Genomic DNA, 22986 nt, shown 5'->3' on the forward strand with positions numbered 1-22986 from the left:
TTTAAGATAGCAGTGTATGTCTAATTAAATCTTCCTCGCATGCAAATGACCAGTCGCACACTTTCCATACAGATTGTGGTGTTAGGTGATGAATATTCATCATTCTGTTCCCCCTAATGACAAAAAAAAAAAAAAACGAGGTAATTTATTCATCCTAACTGGCTGTTAATCAGCTGTTCTTGCTCTGATATTCCCTTGTGAAATGATGCTCAAGCGATAATGACGTAACTTGTACATCTTTCTGGACGTCCGGACTACGTGTGTGTGTTCATGTGTGTATGATGTTCCTGTTTAACATACATGCATTTCCATTTTCCACATTTAAATAATTCATTATAGAAAAAATAATATTTTAAGAATAATTACGAAATGGCAAATAGTAAGATTAAATAGAAAACTTTGAAATAGTCTCACCTCAAGCACTCTAAGTACTACACATGACATTTTAAAGGACATGACATGAAAAGGAAGTTAAAAAAGCAGAAGTTAAAAAGAGAACAATTGAAGAAACAAACAAAGCTGAATTATGTTTTTGCCTACTGCTCAAAGACGCAGAGGGGTGGAAAAGGTCAAACATGTCTTCTTGCGACAAGCCAATTTACCTCCTATATGCTTCCATTTCCTTATTTTCTTTGCAAAAGCGACAAAGAGCTAATACACTGGCATCCCTAGAACGTAGCTTTCTATTTGTTTCTTCCCTCACTAGCAAAAGGCCACATGCACACACACACAAACAGACCCTTTCTTAGTGATACATGTCAGTGGCTTCTTTGTGTTTCTGTCTCTATTTATGTGTGTATAGTCATTAAATTGTGTGTCTGTATCCATGCGCATTGTCTCTCACTATAGCCCAGTAATAACACCATCAAGATGGACTACAGAGACAGAACATTGCTTATTTAGCTGTAGGTGTCCATTATCTTGCTACATCTTTCTCTTCCCTCTGTATCTCCCTGGCTTTTCTTTTTTTTCCTTCCATTTGCTGCTGAATGAAAGTCAATTTAAAAAAAAAGTTACACATGGTTTATTGTTTATTCTAATTGGTCTTGTTCATCTTCACTGTTGAACTCCACCCCATGAAAAACAACATGTGCCCTATTTACCTTTCAAAATTTAGCACCTTTCCATAATTTGCCCAAAACCCCTAAAAAAAATAACTATGAAATGTATTTATTTATTGTGCAGAGTTATCTCTCAGGTCAGTATGGAGAATGTTAAAGCGAATGGATTAATCGTTTTGTTTTATATTTCTATTGACCTCCATCTGTAGTATATTTTTTTGCGTTTACAGGTTTTGTTTATGACTCATTTCAGTATGCTGTGATGAATGTGTTAGGTTATGTTTAACAGTATTTTAATAATCCCCCCTTTATGCTAGATGTTTTATTTAAGTTGGAATGAGTAATGCCTGGCCACATGCTCCAAACAAATAGGGGGCAGCATTTCAACTCTATTAATGTGTCCGTACAATCTAAATTTAAAGTCCTCATTATAAATTAAAAAAAAAAAAAGCCAATTACTCACGTTTGAAAAAAACGCAAAAAAATTGTGAAACTTTGAGAGACGGTCAAAGTAACGCTGCTATCTTAGGTTTTGTTATGAACGTGTAGTGTCGGCCTATATTTGTATGTGTCACTTACGGCCAGTGGACTTTTTCATCATTTGTTTATTAGATTAAATCCAAAGTGGCAAAAAAGAGAGTATTACTTTTAATTAAATTTTGCTGGCTGAACTTATGTTGCTACAGCTCCGATAACTGGAGGTCCGTTTCCCGGAGCCGCCGCACGCTCTCATCCCGGCAAATAAAGACTGAAGCTAGCTGGTTAGCATGCTCATTTGCAACACAATACATAGATGTCTTTGACATAACATCAACACTCTAACCTCTTCAGTTCATTTTTTTACATTTTAAACTAAAACTCTATTCCTATCTTACACTTTGCTAATTTTAAAGAGCTTTAAAAGTCAGATTTTTCTCTCACTGTGTATCTTTTGCAAGTCATATAAACAACCTGAAATCCAGCCTTATCCAGAACTTATTTTTTGGTCTTTTAATTTTCTGTTTAAAAGCTGACAGCACAGACGGAAGCAGAGGAGGAGATGTTGGAGTATACGTGCTGTGAGAGAAGTGTGGTGAAGGGCGAGGTGGGCTTTGGATAGGAAGGAACAGAAATGAGGGTTAATGTGAGGAAGGGAGGAGAGTGCAGAGGTAAAGGTAAGAAAGGAAGAAAGAGGGGTAAGTGAGGGGAAGAGAGAGAGTTGAAGAAAAGGGTAAGCCTGTTCCTCTGTAGGTAGAAGTAATTAGAGCGAGGCTTGTCCCCTGTGAGGCAAACACACACTCCCACTGTTAATGCACACACACGGTTATGGCCCTCCATCGCCCATTGAGCCTCCGTGAATGAGGCGGTGAATGGGCTTCTTTACCCCACCAGTCCACATTAAGCAGTTCAAAGAAATGATTACCCCAGCCTGCATACTATGTTTTTGTTTTTCTAGCAATGCACAGACATGCACAGGCTAAACAAGAAAATAGTCCCACATAAAAATCACATAAGAATGACCATGAATGTTCCATTTGAATAATGCACGAGCAGGTGCAGTATAGCAATACTTCAAAAACACGAGCAGCAGTGGGTAGCGGAAGTGTGGACCAAAGAATAATACGTCAATAAACTCAGCAGATAAATAAAACATAAGGCCGTGTTATAAGGTCGCGCTTTGCATGGTGGAGATATTAACTATTTAGCAGTTCTGACTGGCTCAGTTTATCACATACTTCTCACCGTATAGCTGCTGACGTGTGACGTTCAAGTGCTTTTTTGTTTTCTTCTCCTTTTTATGCATCAGCATATGAGCAGGCTATACATGCTTATGACATTTTTATGCTCATTTGTCAGCGTTAAAGTTGTTCACGGTTTTAATTCTGTTCTTGGTTTAAGAAGGAAAAATGAACAAAACAATACAATTGAATTTATCATTAGCTTTTTTTTTCTTTTCACACCATGTATCTCCATACACTCAAGTGGTAATACTGCTTATCTGTTTTTCTCTCTTTGCCACATAGACGCTTATGTTATTCATTCACATTCAGTTATGACCTTTTAATCAGGTGTGTGTGTATTCGTGTGTCTGAATGAGGACGGTCCTCTCTTGTCTCGGTGTCCAGTAGCCCTGAGTGTGCTGCTGATGCTGACCACACACAAACTGTATTGACTGCTGTGGTTTGAGTATTGATGTGTGGCCACTTAAAGATAAGTCTATTGTGTGCATACCATCTTTTAATTTAGATTAGGTTGTATGGAGAAGCAATAGCTTTACATCTAGCCTCCCTCTATCTAATTTATTGAACTACTCCCACTAAATGTATTACACTGTTCTTTTTATTGCATTGCAACCACTGAAAAGTATATATACACTTGTACATAGTCACTCTATGTTTGATTGGTCGCTACCTACTGTTTACCTATTTTTTTATATACATGTTTACTATATATGTGTGCCTTTTATATCTATAGTATTTGTATAGTATAGTTCCTGGAGTTTAAGTGATTTGTATGATTCATTGCTCTATCTCAAAGAGGAAACAACAACAACTAAAGAGACATGGAAGCCACATTTCTTTTAGAGCATTTCAATTTAAATGTGACTTCACTATAGCATCAGTTGCATAGCATGGTAGCAAAAGTTTAGCAGCAGTGCAGGATGAATTGTTGTGTATAACTATGACAGAAATGAGCTGCAGCTTGATAAACCTTTATTTGTGTGTGTGTGTGTGTGTGTGTGTGTGTGTGTGTGTGTGTGTGTGTGTGTGTGTGTGTGTGTGTGTGTGTGTGTGTGTGTGTGTGTGTGTCTTGCTCTGTGTTTATGTCTGTGAGTGAGAGAGGTGTTGAAGGATGTTGAAATCCCCACACAGTTATTATACTGTAAAATTCTTTCTCTACTTGACTTTCTCTCACTCATTGTGTCTGATGCCCGTCTCTCCGTCTTTCTGTCTGTAATCACTTCTTCTCTCCGTCCAGGTTCGGGAAGAAGAAAGACGAGAAAAAGGAGGCGAAAGCAGCTCTGCAGCGACAGAAGTCCGACGTTCTGAGTGATCATGAGTTTGAGAGGATGAAAGACGAGAGGGAAAGGTGGGGAGCTTTGATGATGATGTTTTTTTTGTTTTTTTGTTTTTTTGTTGCTTGCTTTAAATTTGCTGACATACAGACTCAAATACTGTGTATACCAGAGTAATATTTACTGTCTTTTCTCATCAAACAGAATTCAGCAACCATCTTTTGTTTAACTTCTCGATATCCAGATGATTGTTCACCTAAGATTCTCATGGAACACATTGATGCCATTCCTTTCTTTTATTGATCATCTTTCTCTCCGTTCTCTCTTTGCCTCTTTTTCTCCATGCTTGTCATTCTTACGGTTTGCTCCGGTGTGGTTCGTTAACGATATCTCTTTGCGATGGCCATCATTATCCCACTCATCAGAATCCTCAGTGTTTAAAGCGATTTCTAGACGTCTTAATTGGCTCTCCATCTGTCTGTCAGGATCGAGGCCGGGCACCCTGAGCTGAGAGAGCAGCGGCTCAGAGACCAGCAAAGTGGCGGCGGCGGCGGCGTGGCGGCGTATCCAGATGTTGAAGATGACGACGACGCGGACCCCAACTACGCCCGAATACAGTCCTTCAGGGACAGAGATATGAGTCCAATGCCCCAGCCACCGCCTCAGTCACCTCCCTACAGCACAGTCCAGCACCACGCCCATGTTGGCATCCCTTCTCCCCAAGGCCCCTCTGCCTTTCCGGGGCATGGGAATCATGGTAACCATGGTAACGAGCCCGGAGCCGTCCCTGATGATGACCCCATCGACAGGCTGTACGCCAAAGTCAATAAACCAAGAGGAGCCGGACCTACGTCTCCTCCTGTTGCTGCTACCGCCAATGAAAGGTAAGGCACCGTGACCTTCTCCGGATATTCTCATAAGAGTCTTAGAAAAAAAACTCCTGCTTGAGGATGGTATTTGGAGTTTTTTCTTCAGATTAAAAAGGTCCAGTTTGACATGAGTGACAGAATTTGTATAATTTCATCAATTCTTCAGTCTTAAATTTAATTTTAGCATATAAAAGATGTTAAAAAGTATTAGTTTTGTCCTTTTGAAACTATCCTTTTGAAGGACAAATACCCCCCCCCTTCTTGATGATAGGGGGCAGATAGCTCCCAGGTTCCCCCCCCCCGCTCCTTTCCTCTTTCATCCCTCTTCACTTTTACAGTGCAACATTATCTTGCTGATGCTTCATATTTCTCCCTCTCTTTTCTCCCTCCTGTATAAATCAGGTTTATCTGCCACAGGCCAGTGTGTGTGTGTGTGTGTGTGTGTGTGTGTGTGTGTGTGTGTGTGTGTGTGTGTGTGTGTGTGTGTGTGTGTGTGTGTGTGTGTGTGTGTGTGTGTGTGTGTGTTTGTTTGTTTGAGAACAGACAGAGAGAAAGAGACAGACAGACAAAAAGCAGAGATTGAACTGTTTGTGCTTGCTTTGAGCTTCAGTGTGAGCGCTTGAGTACTCGCATACCCACTGACATACATAACGTGTGTGTGTGTGTGTGTGTGTGTGTGTGTGTGTGTGTGTGTGTGTGTGTGTGTGTGTGTGTGTGTGTGTGTTGTGTGTGTGTGTGTGTGTGTGTGTGTGTTGTGTTTATCCCATAGAAATCACTGCAGGGTTCAATGTGTTCCTCTCAGCTCCGCTATCCTTACTCCTTACCTTTATTGTGTCAGTCACAGCTCACGTACTCCTGAATATATCTACCAGCGCATATCCTCTCACACAGACACACACACACACACACACACACACACACACACACACACACACACACACACACACACACACACACACACACACACCTTAATTTCTGTACCTGTCTTCATGCGAGGACGTAACCCTGTCTGATGGACAGTTTCAGGCTTCATAGAAATGTTTTCCGACGCTGTATTTTTCACATATTGTTGCCTCCATGCATATATAGTGTTTCATTATGAAAAGTCAAGACTTTCCTGACCTTGGTTTAAAGGGTACAATTCTTAAAGATTCTTTAACAAAAGTAAATTGAGATTTTTGTTAATGCATAAGGGGATGCGATCCAACAAAGTTCAGTGTAGTTTTAGCCAATCCCGCAAAACAAACTTGTAAGATTGTGTCACTTCATTTAAAACAAACAATAATTAACTCGATGCATTAGTCCCATGGATCCAGGCTGGGTTTTTGTGACTACTTAATTTAATTCATCCAATATTTATTTTGTGAGGTTTCCCCGTCTCTTTCCTTCCTTAAAAAGAAGTAAAACGAGTCCAAGAATATCTTGATTTTTGTAAACCTATATCCGTGGACACAGCAGTCCTGGCAGATAGAGCCATTCATTTATCATCACTTCCTGAAAACCTGATGATGCAGACAGAAGCGAGTCAAAGTATCGGCTGACAGTAATCGATGGTGCCAAAAAAAAGCGGTGTGTCTGTGTGTGTGTGTGTGTGTGTGTGTGTGTGTGTGTGTGTGTGTGTGTGTGTGTGTGTGTGTGTGTTAACTGTGTGTGTGTGTGTGTGTGTGTGTGTGTGACTCTGTTTAACTGTGCGTCAAGGGAGGCCAGAGCCGTGGCGTGCATGTGGGAGACGGAGATAAACAAAATCGCTAAGGACTCCATTCCATCAGCACCTCAGCGAAGCCACGAACCACACCGATTTGGTTCCCCGTTTTCATGGGGACATTACACTGACTTCATTTCCTAAACTTAACCTTAATATAACCTTTAGAACAGCCTCCACCCTTAAATGTATTGATTTATGCTATGGAGACATGCATTTAGTCCCCATTAGGAAGGTCGGTCCCAACAATGTGACTGGGTAAACAGACATTAAGTTTGCAAATCTACAAAGTCGTGTGTGCATGAACCGCTGTGTGGATGTGTGGATGAACAGAATACAAGATGTAGACAGATGGCCATCTGTTCGAAAGCACCTCATGGATATTAAAAAAGGGCTCAAAAAGCCAGACATTGACAGAGGAACCGCCTCGTCCTTGATCATTTTGGATAATGACGATAATTTGAGGGCTGAAACAACACCGTCAGCAGAACAAATTGACTGGCCTCTCTGACTTAAACCCTCCTCTGGAAACTGTGAGTGCTGCTCTATGACCAAATACACAATTAACCAGCTGAGTCAGTGGAAATTCTAATAACTTGAGTCTTGATTAGGAAATAAAGATCAGCTGGAATGTATAATACATTTGGCATTTGCTACTTTCACCTAGTTTGCTTCTTTGAGAAAATAAAGTTGCATAACAAGTTGATTTATTTTTAATTGGGAAATAATTTAATGTAACAAACGTCTGATTATACAACTATTTTGTTTAACTTGTGCTACCTGACTTTAATTTCTGTTGGTAACCGACCAAACTGACTCTGTATCAGCACTGTGCCGTTTATGTTGCCTTGCTTACCCATGCAGTCTGCTCTCTAACTACTGGTGCACCTCCACTAATTTGAAAGGCCCCCATAGTGATTTTACTCCGGAGCTGGGTCTGAGCCAAACACTAAAACAGCTCATAAATGCTATTCTTTCATATTTGCAAGTATCTCTGGGATACATGCGCAGCAAAAAATCACATTAGCGATCAATAGGCACTCAGTAGTTGCCCCTACTGAACACGGTGCTTAAATTTGTCAAAAGCTTTGACAAACTCCAAAGTAGGGGAGCAGCAGGCCTCTAAAATAACAAGGAAGTTTTTCCAATGCATGATTCAAATAAACAAAAAGGTTGCACACATTGTTCTGCAACAGTTTCATCGTCTTTGCAGGAGTTCAAAAATATGAGTCTTAAAATAGAGTCAATTATATTCTAACAGCACACATTTCTTTGTGCCTGGCTGCACGTGTGCATTTGTGAGTTTTTATTTTTTGTTATCAGTGGTTTGCTTTAAACAGCACTATTATGGAGGGACAGTTATTTAACCGCATAGCACAGTGATATATCACACTGTCTGCTTCTCAACCAGCCCAGCACCTTTAATTCTAAAGGGCATCGCCTGCTCCATTCCTTATGCATGGAAGAGCTTAATGCAGACTCATTTAGTAAAGCCATTACACACACACACACACACACACACACACACACACACACACACACACACACACACACACACACACATACACGCACACAACATATGAATGTTTACACAAAGGTATGAATGTGTGTATCAGACAGGCCAAAATGATCCACTCTTATCTAAATGTTTCTTCCTGCCTCTTTTCCACAAAGTAGTTCCATGCTACATGTGAACAATGGGCCTCCACATTTGCAGGTTGTTCTCTTGAGATATATATATATATAAAAAAAAGTAATTTGCCAGAATGCACATGAATACAGCTGAGTGACATCACCTGTACTGTGTGATACGCTCACTTTACTGACATTTTAAACTAAGTGGTCACGCAGCAGGCTAGAAGCGACAGTAAGTTGTCTTCCTATACTCCCTGCCACTCAGCAGGTGGCATTTTCTTATTTAGTCATAGCGTGGATATGCAGTGGTTCTCCTGGCCTCCACCCTCCTGCAGCTCCTCTGCCTCTCTTCCATCTCAGCACACAAACGTGAAGATTGGAGGGCCTGAGTGGCTCACATGGTGGAGGTAGCAGCAGTGGGGATCCGGCTGGGAGAGAAAAGGACGCCAGCAAAAGAGCTCTTTTCGAAGATTTTCAAGTGGAGAGCAGGATTCTTTGCCCACCCTGTGCGTACACACACACACACACACACACACACATATATGCACACACACTGTCTCTCACCCTCATCCTCTCCCTAGTACCAATTCCTTACTGCGCACCCACACGCTTAGGTCCGTGCACAAATCCGAGGTAGTTAGAATGTCAAACACACACTCGCATACACGGAGTCCATTTTCTGAAGTGACCACCCAGGCCTTGGGATAAGTGCTGCCCTCTCCATTTTCTCGAGTGGGTACCCTCCCCCTCCCACCCTCGCCCAATCACCACCACCACCACCACCACCACCACTACCTAACCCTTCCAAGTGCCCCTCGCAGGTTACCATAACAACCACGACCTCTGGCACTCCACCAATTAGAAAACAATCAGTCTGGAGAGAACCAGAGTGGAGTGAGCTTGAGAAAAAGGGAGAGAGAGGTGCTGTAGCGCATGAGAGAAAGATAAGTGGAGAGCGAATAACTTCAAGAAAGAGAGAAAGTAATGTAAAGGAGTGAGAAAGGTCCAGAGTGGACTCCACATTTTATAAAATGATTAGCACAATGCAGCGATAGTTACCATTAAGATCTATGGAAATGTAATACAGTGGCCTTGCAACAGGTGTTTATAAGGCTGTTGTGTCAGAGAGGTGTTGATTCAACCCTGAAAGGTGTAAGCACTGCTTTCTAACTGCCTGATTTGTATATGCCATACAGTTTGGCAGGCCTAGACCTCACCCAAACCTCCCGCCTCTCCCTTCTTAGTGTCACTCTATTTGTGTTTGTTCTTGGCTTTGCTTGACTAAAGAGGATAAACATGTTGGAAGTGGTTTTTGGCCATTGGCTCTCTCATTGTCCCGCCATCTGCCACCGCCAGAAACTTTTGTTTGTGCTGGAAGAGCAGCCGCACTGTTACTGCTTTATGTCACACAGCAATAGGCTTTTCCTTCTGTGTAGCAATGGTCCAGATTTCCTGTGAGATGGATAGACTATTACTGTAGGCGTGAGACACAATATAAGTTGTAGAGTAGAGGCGGCAAGGCTTGCTTTCAATGCTAAAATGAGACACTTGAGTAAAATGTATTCATTTCTAAAGGGGGTCGTTCTGATTGTTTGAAGCAGAGGTGTATGAGGTTCTTATTCATAGCCAGTAGATTGCATACAGTAGAAGGTTATCGGCACACTCCAGGTTTGAAGGGAACAGACCAGAGTACCGACAAAGGAGCAAAGAAATGTACTCGTGTGTACAGGGGCAGCAATGAAACCTATTTTATACACCTAAAAGAAAGGCCCAGTTGAAAAAATCAATATCAGTTTCAGTGCACTTTATATATAAAATATGTTCAGACAGGGAGCTGAACTAAAAGTTAACTAATCTATACAGTTTGTGTCATCGGAGTCTGGTCCTTAACGTCAGAGGAGGCACCTCGTTCCAAATGATAGGGGCCCGTAGAGCATGCGCACTTGCTTTTTCTTTAACCCCGCCTCCCACGCCTCGATCCATTCTGATTTTAAGGCTCATTATCATGGACCAGGGAAGGGAAATAACCCTGAATACAAATCCCAGCGTTCTTCTTGGAGGGCTCGGTATGGTGGCTTACGAGACAGCAAAGATAAGTTTCACTTTCAGTTCAGTTCCCCTCTAAAAGGGCTCTCTGACAGCAAGGTAGAGTGGTGGCAATAGTGTTCATTTGGTTACACTTAAGTGTTTGTTGATTTTTTTTTTTTTTAGGTGGGCCTTTCCTTTAGGTTTATAAAATATGTTTTACTGCTGCCTCCGTCCACCTCATACAACCTCACTTAAATATCCAAACTATCCCTCTAAACGTGTGTGTTTTGCTCTCATTTTTCACAGAGGACATGAAAGGAAACAAGACGCGCTCCCAAAATGTGCGTTAGGGTTTGGCATAGTGAAATAGAGACCAATAGAGACGCAGAGGGAGCTCGTACAGGAGAGAAAGATGAGCTTTTAGCGTTGCTTGGCTGCTCACTGGAGAGGCTTTCTCTCCTCCATGTTAATTAATCAGATATTCTCTCAGCTCAATGAGTCCCACAGTAATACATACTCACTGTCTTTGTCTCACACACACACACACACACACACACACACACACACACACACACACACACACACACACACACACACACACACACACACACACACACACACACACACTGTGGAGCGAGCTTTTAGTGGGTGCCAGGTTGGTCTGTGCAGGTGCCTTTTTTTTCATATCACTTTCTTCTTGTAGGTAATTAGTTTTGGTGGCCGTCTGTGTGTGTGTGTGTGTGTGTGTGTGTGTGTGTGTGTGTATTAGGGGTTGTATCTTTGCTAGCTTTGGGTATTTTTTTCTGGTCAAAGGTGTAGCGACTTGCCTTCTAATTGGAAGTCCGCATGTCAAAGTGTCCTTGGGCAAGATACTGAAACCCAATTTACACCATCGGTGTGTGATCTTTGCGGGAAGGTGCGTTAGTGTAGATCCTCATGGGCAGGTGGCACCTTGCATGGCAGCATCAGCCATCAGTGTATGAATGTGTGTGTGTGGGGGCGGCTGTGGCGTAGTGGAGAGCAAGGTAGTTCTCCAATCAGAGGGTCGGTGGTTCGATACCCGGCTTCGGCAGTCGATGTGTCCTTGGGCAAGACACTTAACCCCAAGTTGCTCCCGAAGGCTTGCCATCGGTGTGGACTGGATGTTGCATGAATGTTAGTTAGAGTCTGATGGTGGCACCTTGCATGGTAGCCTGTCATCAGTGTGTGAATGGGTGAATGATATGTAATATACTACTGATTGTAAGTCGCTTTGGATAAAAGCGTCTGCTAAATGACTGTAATGTAATGTAATGTGTGTGTGAATATTCACAGACTAGGAATGGACTTGATAAATAAATGCAGTTCCATTTATTAGTAACATCAAATCCTCTGGAAAAAAGCTGCAGCGGTGTACGGTAACTTGGAGGCTCTTTTCAGTTAGCTCCCTATGGATCTAATGTTTTAGTCATGCTGACTCATGGCCCGTCTTCTATGCTAAATGTCCACGTTTCTCTGACGGGTGACGATTGATGCAGTTGGTGGCTTTGATTGTTTGTTAAAGCAGCTTAAAGCATCCCATGTTGATTTATTGTAAACATGAGAACAATCCTTCTCTGAACTTCACTAAATACTTTTACTTGTTTACACTTTCCCACGAATGTAATTGGCAGATCTGAATACAACCTTATGGGTTTTTTTTTAAAAAACAAAACAAATGGAGGCTTTATATATGTGCAAAAGAAAATTGGATTGCTGTTGAAAATCTGTGGAAAAAGAAATGTGGAATTTCAACTAATTTAACTACTGAAAGAAGCGATTCAAGGACCGTGGCGGATATGAGAGAGACATTTGGAGTGTTTTGGAACTAAAGGGAGCAAAAACGGAGGGGTTAAGTGGGATTAGGGATAAAGAGGAAGGGGAGTTGAAGAAAGAAAAAGGGGGGAAGGGGTGAAACAGAAGGGAGGTATGGAGAAGAAAGAGGAGCCAGAACGAGTGTTTGGGGCTAAAGGGACAAATTAGCAGAAGGAAATGTTGAAGAAAATAGGGGGATTTCTTTCTAAAAGCAGGAAGAGAGGGATACAAAGTAGAGAAAGTGGAGGATAAAGGTGAGGGGAAATAAAGGGAAACAGACAAAAGAACAGAATGAAAAGAGAAGAAGAGCCAGCGATTTTGAAGAAAATGGTTGAGGGTCAGTGCATGTTAAGAGCTAAGAAAAATGTAAGAGATGAGGATGTTTCGGAAGAGAGAATGGAGGTTCTAGATGATGTGGGCTGAAAGGAGACATGAGGGGACCGAAGACATTTCAGGAATGAGAAAAGAGGAGCAACAAATGAAGAAAACAGGAGAAAGGAAGAGGAAGCGAGGGATTCAGAGGGGAAGAGAGATCAAGTGGATGGTTTTGGGAACATTTCAACAGATGAGATGGGGAACGAGGTGGACGAAGTGAGGACACGCAAGAAGAATGAGGAGTTGGGGGGGGGGGGGGGTCGGTAAATTACCAGGACTAAAAAGGGCAAATCTGATGGAGAAAGGGAGATGGGGGAAATAGAAATGGAAACTAAACTGAGGTGCTGGGAGTAAAGAATGTGAAGAGGACTAAATGAGAAAAATGAGAAGAGGGATGGTGGGGGGGGTTGATGAAGAGCAAACGAGAAAAAGGCCCAGAGAGCGTGTTTTGCGGACTCAAAGCACATGATTCAGCCCGGCTAATAAGAGAAAGCTCTCAAGAGGCACTCATCCTGCTCCATCCCTTCCTCCACCCCTTTGCTCTCTTCCCCTTCAATACATACCCGTTCTGGGTCTCTCTCTCTCTCTCTCTCTCTCTCTCTCACTCTCACTCTCTCTTCCTCTCATTTATGATTTCCGCCTCTCGTATTTGCCAAGTACTTCTCAATGAAAAATAAATTCCATGCAAAGGACATCCGCCCGCGATCGAGCACGAACACGGTGAAAAGGGACTCATGGGCGCAGAGAGTCCGGCTCTTGAAAGGACACACGCAAACAGACCGACACGCTAAACGTTTCTAGAAACAAAAGGTATACGCTCAGGGTCAAATCTGCCATGTTATTTCTGTCTATATAGATATTTCTTGTACCTTTACTCGTGTATCGTATACCTGTGTTCATACAGTAGGGATTATGGAAAAGTGAATTCGATAGAAATTTAAGAAGTGGTAACCCGTGTGTGTTGTGTCTGTTAGATTATTTTAGGAAAAATACAGAGTGCAATACTGGCAGTAGTTGCTCAGCTGGTGGTGGTCTTGGCTTTGGAACCGGAGGGTTTCAGGTTCGAGTCCCGTTCGGACCAAGTATGGAGTGCAGACTGGCAGCTGGAGAGGTTTCAGTGGGCCTGAAGGGCAGTTTATAAGGTGCCCTTGAGCAAGGCATCGAACCCACAGAAACTGGCCTATAACCCTTCTGCAAAAATGCACTTTTATTGAATGATGAAATAAGTATCTTAATCTATTTGTTTTTCCTTCTCTTTCATGTGTGAGAGGCTTAGTGGAGTTTTTTTTTTTTTTTTTTTTTTTAGCAATAAATATTTACCAGAAAGCCAAGACAAAATATATGCTCATATTATTTAACCCTTAGGTAGGATAAGTTATTATACTTCTTCTGGTTAAGGTGAAGGACGTGGTTCTGCTTTATTAAACTAATGAAACTACTCTGGTTGAGTCTACATGGCCAGCAAATATTTGTACAACCAGCCAAAAAAACATTTTTACAGAGAAATGGGAGAGATGAGCTCATGTGAAGTAAAGGTCAGCCAGAGTGACTTCTCAAACCTTCTGAAGTAATTGGAAAGATTCTTAGTCAAGCTACAGTGAAGTGTAAATTGGCCTGTAAGACTTTCAGCACCGGGGGAAAAAAGTCATATATAGATGTGACGAGGGATGGGAAATATATATTATTATATAAAGGGGTCCTTAAAACTCAGGGTTCGGATCTTATGACGGGACCGATTCACGGATCACGGACCTGATCAGCACAAAAGAAAAAAAGAGAAAAATATTACTTTTAGAGATCCCCGATCATGCTTTTTTACTAATAACCGATCATTGATAATCCATATTGGCTTACAGATCCCCTTTTTGTTTTGTTTGGTTAAAGCAGCTGGTCTACAAGTCTCCAGACTGTTTATTTGCCACCTTCCCAAAAAATAATTTCAACCACTCTGAAGTCAGTTAAAACCATTTAAAATTTTGAAATGGTTTCCTTTTACTTTGTTAAAGTCATCTATGGTGGGGGCTTTTTTCTTAATAAAAACACAGAATTCAAATGATAAGAAAAAAAAAGAGTGAATCCATATTTAGTGGAAAACCTGTTTAATTTAAACGCAATGACCAACAGGCTTTTTCATCCGAATTTTTTTATTTTGTATTTGAAGGAATTGTGCTGAAGATATTGAGGTACAGTTTCTGTTAAAGGTGCTACCTGTGTTTTTTGCTCTGACAAGTTTCTGATGACGCCAGAGATTGTTGGGAGTGAAAACCACTTAAAACAGGTTGGAGAAATGTTCATTAGGATACATCTAGCAAACCATCTCCACTGCAGATCTTCAGTTCGCTGCAGTCGACTCCGTCTCAATGAAAGGAAGAACACGAAGAACAGGAATCAGGAATTAGACAAGGCTGTCCTTCCCGTCGTTGTTTTTGATGATAAAATAAATAAAACAATTTAATCAGAATTGCATTGGAGAACATTAAAAGCCCAACGCGATCATGTTAATTACAGCGTATCCATCTAGTTTTTCTACCGGAGCTATCAACCAGTTAAATATAACCCTGAACTATGAATCATAACCTTCACTGTTGGTTACTCTCACAGGACAGCCGTTAACCCCTTGTGTCATTTAAAAAAAATCCAGCTTTAGAGAGATGCCATCCGCAGCTATTGTGGTTGGCAGAGGCAGTAGGCAAATTGGCCTCCAGCCACACACAAACACACACACACACACACACACACACACACACACACAAACACACACACACGAACACACACACACACACACACACACGGCTGCTAAAGTCAAAGGGGAATGTTGAGCCAGACAGCCTGCCTACGTGATTCTATGCCAGCCAGTTTACCACCTGTAGCGCTGCTTTCCTCTCAGTCTGTCTGTCACACACACACACACACACACACACACACACACACACACACACACACACACACACACACACACACACACACACACACACACACAGGAGGCTTGTCTAAATAATGTTATGCCAGACAATTTCCAATCTGTACAATACGCACACACACACACACACGCACTCGCCGATTATCATGAGGATTGGATGCCAGCCTCCTCTGCCTCCCTTTGCACACGCCGGCGTTTAGACAGCTAGTCTGATTGATGTCACGGCAGTCGATGGAGCACTAATTACTCCCCGTGCTTTGACGCCGCCGCGTAAAGAGAGGTGTCATATCCTGTCAGCTGCAGTTTAAAAACACGTGTCACTTCCTGTTAGCCCGTAGAGGAAAAGAGAGCAAACGGAGCACCCCTGACAGCACATACACTCCACACACACACACAACCGCACTGTGGTACTTTTTCTTTCACACTCTCTTTCTCTCTACACTTGCCCCCTTCCTTTCTCTTCCTTTCTCTTCCCTCCGACCCACCTGCCAATGTCGGTGATCTTTTGTTGTCAGACTTCATTAGCGGAGACGTCGGCTAATTAGAGCCTAGCACAGGCTTGGGAGATTAGGAGGAGGAGGAGGATGATGATGAAGAGCGCGACGAAGGGTGGGGGGGAGACGGAGGCAGGGCAGAGGAGATGGAGATGGGCAGATGATGAAGAGATTAAGATGGAGTGGGAGGGAAGGGATGACGGCCGAGATGATTACCTGCATAAACTGAGGAGGGAAGGACGAGAGAGTGGGGAAAAAAAGATTGAATGGAGAAATTGAAAATAGATTGTGGAGAAAGAGTGACAGAACTGTGAATATATCCGCCGCACTAAATGAGTCACAGTGAAGGGGGAAAAACGCCAAAAAGGCAAATTTAATTCATCATAGAAATGTCAACATGATCAACGGGATAATATGAAGAACACTCACACCCATGTCAACACATGACGGACGATAACTCGCATTGATTAAGTTGTTTTTTTGACTTGCAAGAAATCCCGTATTGGTGTGTGTGTGTGTGTGTGTGTGTGTGTGTGTGTGTGTGTGTGTGTGTGTGTGTGTGTGTGTGTGTGTGTGTGTGTGTGTGTGTGTGTGTGTGTGTGTGTGTGTGTGTGTGTGTGTGTGTGTGTGTGTGTGTGTGTGTGTGTGTGTGTGTCCACAAGTGAGAGCCAGCAGCAGAGTGAAACACAGATACAAGATACAGTGATAGAGAGAGAGAATCATTGACCTGTGTCGGCTGTTGTGATGTAGCTGATCCTCATCAGACACAGCTGATAACGATCCTCTACTCAAAGACTGGACTCGGGGGAGAACACACAGACCGGCTCACATTTTGTGGTCATGTGGAAAGAAAAAAATAAATACAACAACTCCCTCTTGTCACCATCAGCCAACAACGTTTCCTCTGTTGTGTTCCTTCTCAGTTATCGATTGCTTGTCCCGTCTTTGCCAAGAGATGATACCAGCCTAACAATAATACAATCATCATAATTATTAGACTGTTCATTTGGGAGTTCAAGTAGTTAAAATGCTGACTAATTATTCTTATAGTTGTATTTAACTGAATTAAGGGGTTATGTATAATTTAAACAGGCCCTATTATGCTATTTTGCGGGTGCATATTTTTATCACCAGTTACAGTTACAACATGTTTATATGCGTTAATGCTCATAATCCTCCTTGTTTTTCTCATCCTGGCTGTCCTGCAGCACCTCTTCTCACCCTCTCTGAAACGCTCCGTTATAGCGTTTGCTCCTCCCTCAAGAAAGCAAAGTCTGCTCTGATTGGTCAGCTAGCCCGCTCTGTTGTGATTGGTCAACTTTTTCACATTTCAAAAAACTCTTCCTCCAGAGCTTCAGCTCCGTCTCTCTCTTTTGTTGTTTGAGGGCCAAACCAGCCGGAAGGAGTTTTACGTCACTTCCGTAACATTATGACCTCATAAAGTTACAGAAGTGAAGGTGAGAATTCAATGGAGCCTTTTCAGAAGCTCAGGAGCTTCTGAGGGGGAGGGTAACTACTTTTAGGGGTGGACTTCAGGTTTTACACTCTACGGACCTTTTACATGTACAAAAATATATATAACACACTAAAGAACAGGGAAAAAGTGGAAAAGCATAATAGGGCCACTTTAAATTTATTCATGTTATATGTCGTTTTGGTAAAAAAAGGTTTTCAGGTTCCTGCCTTTTTACATCTCACAGGGAGTCAATGTCCATTTACTGTTGCTTTGGAAAGGGTAAGACAGTCATCTATAACTTTGACATTTCTAAAGCAACGGTTATTGTTTGCTGCATTGATTAGCATCAGCAGGATGCAAAGTCACAAATTCCTTTTTTTTTCATCTATATAAAGCGTGAACCATCTCTTAAGGTTTTTAAAATCAATTGCAGCTTATGTTTTCAAGCTTTTATTGATTTTATCATGACGTTTGTGCTCATGAAAGGAAATCTTACTTTGCTACTTCACTTCTTTTTTTTTCAGAAGGTCAAGAGCTCTGCCAGTGGTTAGCATTTCAAAAAAATCCTTTTCTTGTCTTAGTTCCTTCCAAGAATGTAAGACTGACACCCAGTCCGTCTGTCTCACATGCACATGGTAATATTTGGAAAGTAAAGCACAATTTTACTCCCTCTGATACTGAATTTTAGCACTCTATCCATCCAAGAGATGTCAATGGAATCTCACTAGTTTCTTGTTTTTCTACACACATACTAACACACACACACTCACATACACACATTTGCAGACATGTGATAAATCAGACAGAGCTGAGGGTCTGAATGACATATTCCCCCTGTGCCACATCTAAGAGGAGACCATACATCACCTGTGTGTGCGTGAGAGCATCTGTATGTGTGCGTGCGTGTGTGATTCGAGGAGCTTATGTGCCTGTGTTGCTGCACCAGAGCCATTTTGTGTCAAATTTATGGAACCTTTCAGCTCAAAGTCATCTGTTAGAGAGCACTGTAAAAAAAAAAAAAAAAAAAAAAAAAGGTGCTTGACCTGTCCTCTCTCTCCTTCTTTGTTTCACCCTTTGTCTGTTGTATCCATCTCTTATCTGTCCATGTCCTTCTTTAATACATCCCATAACATGGTTTTTTTTTCTGATGTTAAGAAAACACCAATAGTTCTCCAGGTTGATATGACAAACCACTGTGTTTTCCTTTAGACACCAGCACTGGTGTTGGTAATGGATTTGCCACATCACCCAACATGTTTATTTTAATTATTAATGTGGTTATTAAGTCTAGCTTTAAGTGAACCCCCTGTTAATGCCTTTTCAAAGTACTTACATTTAATGTGGGCATTAGAGTGTAAATACATAAAGCATCTTTCAAAGTATTTAAACTGATGCTCAGTTTTTTTTTTTCCTGCATAGATTGTGTTTGTGCAGGATTTGACTGATTTGGCTTCACGTCATTAAACATTAATGTTAAACATACATGACCTTATGATCACATGTCTCACTTTTTTCCCTCTCTTCAGCAATGGAGTCTTCGCATTTAGATTGCTGGTGACAAAGATCCCCAAAACTGATTAAAAGCAAACCAGAAAGCAGATTTTAAAGCCTTTACTTCAAGATAGTGCACCTTTTTTAAACCAGGCTAGTAAATATTTACAAGCTTTAATGACAAGGACATATGCCTTAGCCGTGGACATTGATATATTTTAGAGCATATCTCACCGTGTTATTAATGGAACAGAAGTCTCAATTATTAATAGCAGCATTATTAACAGCTCTGCCGGGTTTCAGATTCAGATTTTAAACATTTATGGAATTATTATTGGTGTGACAGAGTTAGAGCAGGAGATTGATCTTCCTTCGTGTGTGTGTGTGTGTGTGTGTGTGTGTGTGTGTGTGTGTTCAGTGTGCATGTGTGTGTGAGGGGAAGAGAGAGAGAAGAGTAGACTAAAGCTCAGGCATATGCTTTTATTTTGAAACATGCTAGCTTTTATGCACAACCTATAATTTTTGCTCCTTAAATATTACTCAAATATTCTAAATTGAATGCCATAGTCATTCCTGATGTGACATTTAAGTAGTTAAGTAGGAAGGAAAGCATTTCAGTTGCAAACATATTTCTGTATTGAGTCATAATGTACTGTATCACACACAGGACAATGCTTTTAGGCTATTAGCACATGAGCCAACTCTATTGGTGTTTAATGACCACAAGGTAGTTAAAAAGTGAAGTCATACCAGTCTGCTATTTTTATGGCTTACTTGTTTCTCTAATCAATAGCTTCCTCCCTCTGTGCTCATGGAACTATTTGAATAAATGTGTGTGTACATTTGTGTGAGTGTTGTGTGAATGTCTTTGTTTATCATATTTATTTCTTCTTGAGCACGCCTTCTTCCTTTTATGCCAGGTCATAAATCTTATGAAGTGCACTTTGGGTGTGCGTGTGTGTGTGTGTGTGTGTGTGTGTGTGTGTGTGTGTGTGTGTGTGTGTGTGTGTGTGTGTGTGTGTGTGTGTGTGTGTGTGTGTGTGTGTGTGTGTGTGTGTGTGTGTGTGTGTGTGTGTGATGTCTGTGGATAGAAAATGAATGTTGTGTACATTTTACCACCCTATTCTCTGGGGCCCTATGTCAATAATATGAGGGGTGTGTAGCTGTGTGTGTGTGTGTGTGTGTGTGTGTGTGTGTGTGTGTGTGTGTGTGTGTGTGTGTGTGTGTGTGTGTGTGTGTGTGTGTGTGTGTGTGTGTGTGTGTGTGTGTGTGTGGGTGTGTGTGCATCTTTTGGAGCTCATTGTGACACATAGCATTCCTACTGTGATGCATAAACATGAAACGGTACATCCAAAAAGCACAGAGTAGAGAAGACCAAAGCACAGAACAATACAGGTGTAGAATACAATAGAAAACATTTCAACAATTTCTGTTCAAATCCTCTTATGTCTTTTTAATGACTTTATAGGTAATCACACCACTTTTTCTTTTATTTCTCACGTTAAGCCCTCTCCCTAATTTCAAATTCATCCAAAGCGTAGAGTGGCACTAATAACAGAGAAAGGAATGCCTCCAAAAGGAATTTTGGAGTTTTGAAAAAATCTCTGATTGAACAGGGTTTCTGTCCAAAAATAGTCTAGAGTTAGGTTTAGTTCAGTGTTTGCAAAAGTAAAAAAAAATTTTGACTGTGGAGTCTACTTTAACAGAAACAAATACCCACAAATGACATTATTGGTCACATGGGGAGAAATAGAAATGCAACCCTCAGAAGGCGTAGTGTTGTTCACAGACTGCCTCGGAGACAGGAAGACGGTGTGTTGCTATTTCTCTGACTTTCCATAAATCGCCTGATGGTGCATCAATACACTCTTCCTCCTTCCATCAACGTGGTTCAAGAAAATTGCACACTGCAGTCGTAATGTTGAATATGTGTATGATGTGACTTTCCATATTTCCATTATGTGAGTGGGTGTGTTGATATGTGTGTACCCGAGTCGCAAGGGTGCCCAGGGGTCAGTGCTGATATGCTGTAGTTTTTCCTCTGTTGACAGAGAGAAGGAATATTCATTTGATTGATATTTTTGTTTTCTTGCCTTTTGCCAGAGAAAAAGCAAAAAAAGATGGAAAAACAGATATAGATGAAGGCAGACAGAATGATCAAGAGATTGTTTGTGTGTGTGTGTGTGTGTGTGTGTGTGTGTGTGTGTGTGTGTGTGTGTGTGTGTGTGTGTGTGTGTGTGTGTGTGTGTGTGTGTGTGTGTGTAGTGCCCGTATGCATGTACACAGGAGAGTCAGTCTAGTCTGTATCACTGCAGTCAAACCTCTGCAGGTGGATGTGGGTGATATGACTGTTTGAATAAACAGATGCCTTCTACTGACTGGCTCATCACCAGGACAGCTGGTTGGTTTGTTGGTTTAAAAGTGTTTTATAACATAATGATACCACAGATTCAGTTTTGCGCTTGACTTTTGTCAAAACATAAAGCCACCTAAAGCTGGTGAATCGTCATTGAACATGCTTGATCTCAAGATCCTGAGTCCCATAGTGACACAGAATTCACCCAGTCTTTGGGGGTCCTTCATTGCACCTGTAGGGTTTAAACATTTTCCATTATATACTTTACAGCCTTTTCTTTCCTGCGATTTATTTGGACGTCAATATAATTTTTGGAACTGTTGTTTTTGTCATGATTCATTTTACACATAACGCGATTATTACGTTGCTTTTTCTGAACTTTTGCACTGCGAATTAAGTCATAAAACAATCACACTGTGCAGAACTGCATGAGTTATTATATATCTATGAAACAACAACACAGAGACTTGGTAGTCCGAACCAAAACATCAAACTGTATTACTCCTTCCAACCTTGACAAAGGCAGCTCAAACCAAATCCACACCTTCCGTTCTAACCTTTCACAATAAAAGCTCCAGACATATAATGTTCACAGGTGGGATTTCGCATTTTCGTGTCATTTATTTATTGATCAGACCCCCAGTGTTTGAAGAACTTTAGAGGTGTAAAAGCTAAATTAACCCACTTGTGTTTTTCTTGTGCTTGTGTGTGGCAGTTTGGACAGGATCCAGCAGCTAAGAAGAGAATACCAGCAGGCAAGGAGAGAAGGAGTAGTGCCACCTTATGAAGAACTGGACCCGAGACGCAGAGGACACGAAAACGAAGCGCTAAGGGTAAGGAGCTCGCACACAAACACACACTTAGATTCCACACATGAGTCCACAGACACGCAGGTCATGGAAACGGCTTCATGATCTCTAAATCCGAAGCCTTGTCTGTGTTTACTTTTGTTCAACCTCTCATCAGTCTGTCCATCATCGGGTTGTCTTCCACCGAGATGAAATATGTTTATGAGAACAGAGTATTTGTGAGTTTTCTTATTCCCAATTTCTTATCAGAATGATCACTGCTTTTATTGCGTTCCTTGCGTGATCAAGTCCATATTGGCTCTCAATCGCAAGGTGCTCTCTGACGTGAATGTCTCCTGTAGGCATCGAGCTGATCGGACTGATCCACTCCACTTTCCACTGATGATACACACACAAAGGACATAAGTAGGGGTTTTAATCACCTGTCATCCTGCAGGTAGTGGTTTTCAAATCACAGAATCATAATCAGAGCTCAGGCTAGATGATTCATGCTGGAAGAAGCTAAAAAAAAAAGAAACGTCCGCAATAACAGGTGCATTATTAATGTGTGAACATGAAATCACCGCCCACACTCGTACCAGGTGTCAGCCTGCAATGACTTTGTTAGCAGTCTGTTGCTAAGCAAATGTGGGTACTACGGTTACAAATATGTTTCTGCGTATCAGATTTTATTTTTTTATAATTCTCACAGTGCCAGTATTTTGGCATATTTCTTTGTCAATCAGAGACTGACAATATGTTTCTTCTTCCTTGCTGCCAATGTTTTCTTTTGCTTTAGCTAGAGTATTTTAGTGCTATCTAACTAACATATGTTAACAAATAACATATGTTTCTTTAAACCTTAAGTCAAGACTCCACATGTTTTCATAGGTTACAATGTTAATAGAGCAGGTGCATAGCAAAACATGTCAAAAGTTAGCAGCTTGGCCTCATGCTAGTGACTTATCAAAGGCTTTTTAAGG

The 22986-nt window shown here is 41.4% G+C and overlaps 1 protein-coding gene across 4 annotated transcripts in view; it reads left to right on the plus strand.

The window, feature by feature from the left end:
* pard3bb (par-3 family cell polarity regulator beta b) overlaps positions 1-22986 on the plus strand; it is a 196814-nt gene that overhangs the window by 117890 nt on the left and 55938 nt on the right. For all 4 annotated transcript variants that reach the window (XM_054615426.1, XM_054615428.1, XM_054615427.1 and 1 more), the window contains exons 21-23: positions 4020-4130; positions 4542-4940; positions 21931-22048. In XM_054615426.1, coding sequence (XP_054471401.1) covers positions 4020-4130; positions 4542-4940; positions 21931-22048 — 628 coding nt within the window. The remainder of the gene's footprint in view (positions 1-4019; positions 4131-4541; positions 4941-21930; positions 22049-22986) is intronic.

This window comes from Anoplopoma fimbria, chromosome 16, assembly GCF_027596085.1.
Source record: "Anoplopoma fimbria isolate UVic2021 breed Golden Eagle Sablefish chromosome 16, Afim_UVic_2022, whole genome shotgun sequence".
Taxonomy (NCBI): Eukaryota; Metazoa; Chordata; class Actinopteri; order Perciformes; family Anoplopomatidae; genus Anoplopoma; species Anoplopoma fimbria.